At 43.7% G+C, this 8,424-nt stretch overlaps 2 protein-coding genes across 4 annotated transcripts; one reads left to right on the top strand and one right to left on the bottom strand.

The window, feature by feature from the left end:
* The first annotated feature begins 38 nt into the window (after positions 1-38).
* LOC102784699 (transmembrane protein 69-like) lies at positions 39-1,379 on the top strand. 2 transcript variants are annotated; one of them, XM_006786890.3, is made up of 2 exons: positions 39-321; positions 500-1,379. In XM_006786890.3, the coding sequence occupies exons 1-2, from the start codon at positions 313-315 to the stop codon at positions 1,196-1,198; spliced, it is 708 nt and encodes a 235-aa protein (XP_006786953.2). In that variant the 5' UTR covers positions 39-312; the 3' UTR covers positions 1,199-1,379. The 2 variants fall into 2 exon arrangements, with proteins under 2 accessions (XP_006786953.2, XP_006786952.2); XM_006786889.3 differs by having other exon boundaries at positions 39-389.
* A 1,123-nt stretch (positions 1,380-2,502) lies between these two features.
* Positions 2,503-7,918, bottom strand: ipp (intracisternal A particle-promoted polypeptide). 2 transcript variants are annotated; one of them, XM_006787022.2, is made up of 11 exons: positions 7,904-7,918; positions 7,651-7,752; positions 6,866-7,279; positions 5,931-6,142; positions 5,537-5,756; positions 5,254-5,409; positions 4,968-5,135; positions 4,730-4,867; positions 4,113-4,235; positions 3,687-3,907; positions 2,503-3,605 (listed from the first exon to the last, which is right to left on the bottom strand). In XM_006787022.2, the coding sequence occupies exons 3-11, from the start codon at positions 7,206-7,208 to the stop codon at positions 3,381-3,383; spliced, it is 1,806 nt and encodes a 601-aa protein (XP_006787085.2). In that variant the 5' UTR covers positions 7,209-7,279; positions 7,651-7,752; positions 7,904-7,918; the 3' UTR covers positions 2,503-3,380. The 2 variants fall into 2 exon arrangements, with proteins under 2 accessions (XP_006787085.2, XP_087688076.1); XM_087831950.1 differs by lacking the exons at positions 7,651-7,752; positions 7,904-7,918 and adding an exon at positions 7,484-7,555.
* Positions 7,919-8,424: the final 506 nt, after the last annotated feature.

Genomic DNA, 8,424 nt, shown 5'->3' with positions numbered 1-8,424 from the left:
GTCTGGTTCCGCTAAAAAATATTAAGAGACAGGCATTTAATCGAGCGCCGATAGCCTGACGGCAAGCAAACGACCTCTACTTTAGCATATGAAATATTAACTTTCTCACAATTTGTTATATGTTTTTGTGTTTTCGGTGGCCACGGAAAACCGTTCTATGCCTAACATTTATAGGATAACGTTTAGGTAACTGTAAATCCTGTGGTTTATAGGTTGTTACATTAGCACAGCCTTGTATTACATCAGGTTGAGGTTAATGCTAGCTGCACCAACGTTAGCTCAGGGTGTTTCGTCACTGAAACTTCAGATTGCATGTGCTGTGTAAGTGTGATTCTTTTTCCACGCTGAATATGATTAGCTTCGTCTCTGGAAGACGTATTTTGTCTGGGGTAAGAATAGTAAAAGTTTTCATTTGATAAATATGCCTACTAACGAATGCAATAATTCTCTAGGTGCCAGCAGAATATTAATGATGTTCTGTGATTGTGCATGGTTTCAGGTTCCAGTATGGAGATTTCTTCAGCAAATAAACAGGTTACCAAACTACAGCACAAAAACTGTGCTGCTTCACACTCGAGCCCCCTCTGTCTTTATGTCATTCAGACCATCTACCACCAGCAGACTGTTGAACATCAAACCTGTGAGCTGGCACACATCACATCTCTGCCATGAGGATTCCAGAGGCAAATCAGAGAGAAGTGACAGCAAAGAGGGTTTCAGTTTAAGAGCCCTCGCCAAGGCTCCCAAACCAGCTCTGTACCTGGGATTTTCTGGTCTCATCCCCTTTATCTCTGCCCCTTTTCTCATGGCTGCCACACAATCTTTCCACCCTGAAGTGGCATATGCTCAAGTGGTGTACGGAGCTTCTATAGTGTCGTTCCTGGGAGGTGCCCGTTGGGGGTTTGCCATCCCAGCTGGTAGTCCCGCACAGCCAGACTGGATGAATTTGGGTAACAGTGTGGTGCCGTCGCTTCTGGCCTGGCTGGCGTTGCTCTGCAGGGACAACATAGCTGAAGGAGCTCTAGTTGTTGTAATGGGACTGGGCCTGTCACTGCATTACGACCTGACTCTTCTGCCTGGCTACCCTGCCTGGTTCAAAGCCATGCGAACTGTTCTCACTCTGGTTGCCACCTTTTCTCTGGTGGCCATGTTGGTGCTTAAAAAGCTCTGTCCAGAGAAGAAGTTCATAGAGACTTAGAAGTGATTTTAAGAGGATAGTTTGTCTCTTTAACTGCATGAACATAAGAATGGAAAACATCAGGTGAACATCTGCAGACAGTCGTTGTGGTGCTACAGTTGAATGAGCCAATTTTGCTCTTATGTAAATAATACATAATAATTTGAAAATAAATAGCAGTTGTTTCCTGGGTTGCACAATATCTGGTGAAATTCCCATCTCATGAGGAGTGAGTTAAATACCTAAATATAGCAAAGAACAAACAGTGGGCTTAAGAATTCCTTTAACACATGCAGAATCATGCTCTTCGCTGCGCTAAACACAGGGGAAAAATACTCTTCTGGAACATGTGTTTAAACAGATTATTTAAACATCTCTTTTTTATGTGAAAAGTTGAGACAATAAAAATCGAGCTTCAGGCAGCTTTTAGTCAAAGCAGCTGTAGAAATTCGTGTGCTTTTGTTTATAGAAGTTCTAACCTGCTGCCTCGGCTGTGTTAAATATGAATTATTTATCGGATTGTTGTTCATTTTAGCTGCTTCTCACCGGTCAGTCACATAAAGGTGTTCATTCTTGTTGCATCACAAACTTTAAGGTCACCAGCTACGTTATTAGGTACACCTGTTCTTTAATGTAGATATATAATTAGCCAATCACATGGCAGCAATTAATTTAGGCCCGTGAAGTTCAAACTGAGCATCAGAATGGGGAAGAAAGGTGAGCGTAGCATGGTTGTTAGTGCCAGACGGACTGATATGAGTAACCGCCAAGGTATCGAGATTTGTGTCTCTGAACGCACAGCATGTCAAACATTGAAGCAGATGCGTTACAAGAGAAGAAGACCACACCGGGTGGAACTCCTGTCAGCCGAAAACAGGAAACTGAAGTTCACATTTAGGTAGAAATGGCTGTCCATTAAACAGACACACTGGAGTTTTTATAGCAGAGTTGGAAGTAAGTGATCCCACATTTACAGTCTCGGTGTTTTGTAAACATCGGCTCCAAATAGATGAGCCACAATCCCAGTGAGACGTCCAGTGTAATTACAGCAAGTGTGACTGCTGTAGTTCGCTTGTTTGCACAATACAGAAGAAAACTTTCCTGCTTCAAACAGCTTTACATCCGTGCAACGAATCTAATAATACTAACATGATCGTTCACAAATGAACCCAACACACCTACGTACCATCACCTAGGATATCGGGGAGTAATGTCCTCCTGCATGCTGGTGTTTGCACAGAGCTATCAGAGGGGATTATTACATTTTAACTACACTGAAAAAGAAGGGAATAAGGTTAAAATGAAATAAAGCATACACATAACTGTTTTGCGATGTTTATTAAGTCTGAAAAGCAGCATTATCAGTGTGGTGTAGTATTGTGTTTTTGCAAAGGTTTAACTGTGCATGATAGAAAGAAGCTGTGCTGTGGCACCGCTTCGGTCAGCTTGAAAACAAGAGGAAATGTGATGCCGTACCGTAAAGATGCTGAACATATTTCTAAGCGATAGGCTGCACACCTCAACATCAGATAGTACAAATCTGAAATGATAAAGCAGTCTTTACTTGCTCGGAATGAAGTGTAAACAGAGATGGAGAGGCACTAGTAGAAACATATGTACATAAATAATCCAGTGGAATGAAAAGGAGCGCTCTGGCATGCTGTTCGAGTCCACAGAAATTTTGAAACTTAATGCAGCCATAGGTTTTATGTGGTTCTACTGTCAACTAGGCTCAAGGGATCGGAGTGGTAATGCACCGCCCTCCAAAAATTCTTTAAAAGAAACTAAACAGTGCTTCATCACCCGCCAGCAGTTTTCTTAGTGCCCCACGGGACTTTCAAAAAACCTTCTGTGGTTCATCAAAAATAGAACTTCTATAAAAAATAATCCTCAACACCAAGATAGCTGTGCCTTCAAATATATTGTTCTAACGTTGTGATTGAATTGAAAATAAGGACACAGTAGAGTCATGTAACAGTAAAAAGAACATTTTGGCAGATTTCCATACTAAATGTGCTTTCATGTTCATATTCATTGATTAATTTAAAAAACAAAAAGGAGACATCCACGTATAAATACTATGACAACATATGAAAGGCTGTTTAAACCAAAACACACTTTTCTGTATGTCTCGTAAGGTGCAGCTTTTCTCCAGTTTATGCTGTGTTTGGTGAATGATTCAGGTGCAGGACATTCCCGTCTGTCAGAGCACAGCCAGCCCGCCGTCGCAGCGGCTGGTGATCATGTTGCCGACCTCGGTCCAGGTGTCCAGGTGAGGGTCGTAGATCTCCACGGAATCCACCGTCACGGGTGCGGAGAAGTCTCTGGTGGTTGCTCTTCCTCCGACCGCATACAGCAGCCCGTTTACTGCCGACACCGATACACCTGCGCGTGCCGTAGACATCGCAGCGACCTCCACCCATTTCTCCTGCGGACAGACGTTTGCAGACGTGAGGAGAACGTTGGAGCGTCTGTTAAAATTTGCAAACAGATTATTTTGGCTCTTTACCTCCTCTGGGCAGTACTTCTCTACTGTCTCCAAAGCACCCAGAGCCTCGTTCCAGCCGCCCACAGCATATATGTAGTTATTGAGACATGCGACGCCCACGTAGGCCCGTCGAGTGGCCATGACGGGCAGGGCGCTCCATCGACGCGAGATGGGATCATACACCTCTGCTGAGCGCAGCTCCATCCCTTCGTCGCTGATCCCTCCGATCACGTAAATGAAGCCTGGGTAAAAACCACTGCGTTTAGAGCTGACCTCCAAAACTGAGGGTTCAGATGGTGACGTGCAAAGAGATATGCGGACATCGAAAACAGTGCAAGTACTTCTCGTTACATTCTTTCTTCTGCACGACAAATCTGATTAAAGCTTTTACGCCTGATTATACAGATGTGTTTATTTTGTTTAAATGTATTAAAGGGACGGACACACCTTGGAACTCACAACAGCCAAAGTAATAGCGGGGAACAGCCATGCTGCCAATGACCTCCCACTTGTTCTCCTCCGGGTCATATCGCTCCATGGTTTTTCCGATTTCAGAGCCAATCCATCCACCTGCAGAAGAACAGGAAAAACACGACTTCAAATTTGTGCAGAAGAAAATGTCACCACTTGTCGGTCATCTCACCACTTATTTGGGCAAATATTTTTGAAGCATTATTTAAGTACAATACATTTTTTGCATTCTACTGAGATTTACAAATCACTGCATGTTGTTTATGTTTATATTTTACGCAGCATCCCGGATTCTAAGAAAGCCTTTTCTCACTTTGCATTTGCAGACTGCCACATCTCTCCATTATGTTTGTGAGTAAAATTAAATCAGGCACATTTTCTCCTAAATACTCCCATGATGCCGGTTATGATTTAATTACACTTACTAAGCTATTTCATTGTCCTTTCACAATGTGGTATTGCACAACCTCAACTTCTGCAGCGAGAACTCGTGCATTTAAATTTTCACTTTCAGTGTTTTCTATTGTCTTCTAAGTTCTTAGGATTTCTTTAAACCACTAGGTGGTGTGTTCCAGTTCTAGTGGGACCCTTACCGAGTGCATACAGAGCTCCGTGGCAGGGGCAGACACCGACTCCGCAGCGAGGGAAAGTCAGAGACGCCACGGCGGCCCACTGCTTCGTAACTGGGTCGTATCTCTCTGTGCAGTCAAAAATCATCGAGTCTTTTTCCCCTAGTAAGGAAAAGAAAAGACCATTTGTTGTCAGATTTTTACTCATTAAAGTTAATTCTCTATTTAAAGCAGAGCAAACTCTCAGCTCTCTCTCCCTCACCTCCCACCACATAGATCATGCCTTCCAGGACTGCGACTCCTAGCCCGCTGCGGGCCTGATGCAGTGACGACACGGTGGTCCAGTACTGGTTGAAGGTGTCAAAGCGTTCCACGCAGCTTAGCGCCCGGCTGTCACTCCAACGGCCGCCCTGCAGCCGAGTGTAGCCTCCTGACATGAGACGAGAAGAAAAGCTCCACCATCAGATCTGCTGCATTGCAAGACTAATTTAAATCTTGGGACCCTTTACTCCCCCCCACTTAGACGTAACACAGCAAAGATACTAAACCTATGGCATAGAGGTATTTCCTGGCTTTTCTTCTGGGTCTCATCTTGGCTGGCTGTAGCTGACTGTACATCTTATTTTCTTTGGGGGACTTTGTGACTTCAGTGTATTCCCTCAGCAGAGTCTGCAGTGCCACCCGCAGGCTGAAGTCGGTAATACCTAAAAATGTATGAAAAAATAAGGCTTTGAATCTCAGGAGTTACTTCAAATTTTAAAACAATGTATTAAACACACGACATTGAAAGTATAAAATGCAACAGGAGGAAGAATGTCACAAGTTTCCTACCTTCTATGTACTTGAACAGCCTCTGTGGGGAAAGCAGGGGGAAGCGGACTGGTTCCAACACCTCTACCACATGTTTTTTCCTCTTTGCCACGTCTTGGAGAACCCACTCCATGGCTGCTGTAAAAACCTGGTACTCATCCTCGATCCTCAGCTCCTCACTTTTTAAAAGTCTCACCAGCTGCTCTTTTGACAGGCCCCTGAACTCATCGGTGACACACACCTAGAGGGGAAGCGGTCGAGAGGGTCGATTTGTGAACGTTCGACGTGGAAACTACAGAAAGAGTTTAAGTAACATAAATGTTGATGCTGATGGAAATTGATGATACTGTTTCATTAGTTCAAATCCTCTGATTTTAACAGAGAATAAAACACAGACTTGGTCTTTTGTGTGTACCTCTAGGAAGTGAACATGGATGTAGTTCTCAGTAAACTCCAGCATGTCCATGCAGGCGATCTGCTCCAGGAACTGAAAGATGCCCACACAGTTGGATGGGTCCATGTGACCCTTAAGAAACTCCCCACAGATGGACACCACCTCATTCAGCTGCAGCATGTCGGCTGCCACCATCAGTTCCTGAACATTCTCCACAGTGACGCCGATCACTCCTAAACAGAAAAAGAGCACATTTCCAACTAAGAAAAAAGAGACTGAGCAAATAAGTGCTTACATTTACATATCACTGTAAAAAAAAAAAAAGAGTTATTAAAGAGCCCTGACAGATGGGTAAAAGCAGAAGGAAGGTAAAAAAGACATATAAAACCAAACTGGAAGGCAAATTTAAATGAAATTTAAAATGTAATATAATAAAAGAGCAAAAACTGACATTAAAAACATAAAAAACCCAAAAGTACCTGTTAGCAGAAATACAATCACCTTTACATTTAAGCCATGACTTTGTACAGCTATCTGTAGATCTAATGCAAACTTTCTTGCAAAGGATCAACATTTCTGCTTTGTAACTCAGGGTCATACCCATATGTGTGCTTTACATGTGATCGGTAAAGTCTGTCAATGGACAGAAATCAGGATTGTTATGATGCCGTGTGAAGCCTAGCTGCTGGATTCTGAATCAGCTGCTGAAGAGGGATTGATGTTGGAAAGGAGGCGGGTGCGTTAGTCAAGACCAGAGAGAAGATACACACGAATGAGATTTTCCTGGTCTCCAAACGCACTCCCAAATATCTGCTAACAGCCTTAATTAGTTAATTTGCATTTAACAGGTATCACTGCTGTGTTGAAGGGAAAGCATATCTGAGAGATTGGGAATGCTACAAAACAACACAAATATTCAAGAAGTTCAAGACGGGGATATCAGGGCTGATGCAGACCTGTGTATATGAACTCCAGCAAGATTTCAAAGACATCAGTGTCCACTCCAAGGATCTGCACTTCCTCTTTGTCTGCCTCCCTCATCCCACCAGCGAACAAGGCAGAGAAGTAGGGGCTGCTGGCAGCAAGCACTAGCCGGTGCACCTTGAAGACACGGCCGCCGACTTTAAGCCCCACGTCACAGAAGTCGGAGCGGAGGCGCATCTTGTTCATCTGGGCCAGGATGAGTCTGGCGTAGCGATCTGAAGCCAGCACAGCTTGCTCTAAACCCTGGGTTGCCATGGCAGCTGCACCAGCATTACGGCTGCATCCACTGGACGTCGACACAGAGATGGAGGACATGGCAGCGAAGGTACCTCTGCTTTACCATGGAGGCCAGTATCCTCAATCCTCCTCTCCTGTGAGGCTCGGGCCTGAAAGCACAGCACACAAAACCAAAACACAGAGGCTCAGTGCATTGTTGTGTAACCAGCAACTTCTGATTTATCGGCTACCGATGAAAGACAAATAAGAGTAAACCTCCCCTTCTTTGTTGTTCCACAGGAAAACATAACGAAGCATTAAAAAAATAGTCGCCTCTCATCCCACTGCTGTTATATGATCTGTAACACACACACCTGCCGGGCATGTTAGCCGTCTGGCAGCTCGCTAGGGTGCTTGTCAGTGATCATAGTCTGCACGACAGTACCAATACTCGACCAGTCTCTTTCCAGACGGAGAATTACTGACGGAAGTACAAAAAATAAAAAATGCAGCGTTTATCTTGCATTTACTGGCAACTCACCCTTAAGTTTGCTGATGGGGATGCAGGCAACTTCCGTCAGCCTGCAGGCTGTCAATACGTTTTTCTTGGACCGACTGCATTGGTCTGAATCTCCAGACGTAACTAATTGATCCACGAGAGGGGAAAAAATTAATTTCTTTTAATTTGCACCATCGATACCGACAAGTTTTTATCTTTGAGTCAATTTAAATTACACAAATATTTTTCTCTGTTATTTTTGTCTAATTATAATAATTAATTTAAACGTTATTACCAGTTTGCCCCAAATTCAGGTCAGGTTTGTATTAGCACTCACCGCCAGGTGGCAGTGTTGGCTTTGAAGGAGCGGCATGTCCTTGACAATAGGCCATAGCAACCTAACGTAAATTATCACAGTATTCCCACATATTTGTCCCCCGGTACAGTGTTATTTTTTAGGCTTTAAGCTCTTTCGTTTGAGCCCACTCTCAGACTCACTGGGCTGTCCAGTTTACTTTATCTTGGGATCAGATTAGTTTAAGCATTATGTTGGAAACCTGTTAGTACATACACTCTGGGACTCTGGGCCCTTTAACCGTGTCTGCTGAAAAAAAGTGCATCTGAACTACAGTTTAAAAAGCGAAAAAAAAAAACTGTAACGATCACTGGGCTTACACACCTGAAATACAAGTCTCCTAACACCCATCACTCAACTAGTATTTCCAGCTCTTTCAACACCCTGTGATGCACAAGAGAGTATGTTGTGGCTGCAGCCAATTAAAAAGTCTAAAGTGCCAGCCTAGCCAGCTTTTGAGA

Source organism: Neolamprologus brichardi, chromosome 18 (assembly GCF_056152115.1).
Source record: "Neolamprologus brichardi isolate AB-2024 chromosome 18, ASM5615211v1, whole genome shotgun sequence".
NCBI classification, from domain to species: domain Eukaryota; kingdom Metazoa; phylum Chordata; class Actinopteri; order Cichliformes; family Cichlidae; genus Neolamprologus; species Neolamprologus brichardi.
This window is presented reverse-complemented; position numbering and strand designations above follow the sequence as displayed.

What these genes read in the sequence shown, in the direction of transcription:
- LOC102784699 (XM_006786889.3), top strand. Translation starts at nt 351, where the DNA reads ATGATTAGCTTCGTCTCTGGAAGACGTATTTTGTCTGGG. An exon ending in GAAGACGTATTTTGTCTGGG is followed by an intron (nt 390 to 499) that starts GTAAGAATAGTA and finishes GCATGGTTTCAG; the next exon opens with GTTCCAGTATGGAGATTTCT.
- ipp (XM_006787022.2), bottom strand. Translation starts at nt 7,208, where the DNA reads ATGTCCTCCATCTCTGTGTCGACGTCCAGTGGATGCAGCCGTAATGCT. An exon ending in GCTGGAGTTCATATACACAG is followed by an intron (nt 6,143 to 6,865) that starts GTCTGCATCAGC and finishes TTTTCTGTTTAG; the next exon opens with GAGTGATCGGCGTCACTGTG. An exon ending in TGGCTGTTGTGAGTTCCAAG is followed by an intron (nt 3,908 to 4,112) that starts GTGTGTCCGTCC and finishes GTTTTTACCCAG; the next exon opens with GCTTCATTTACGTGATCGGA.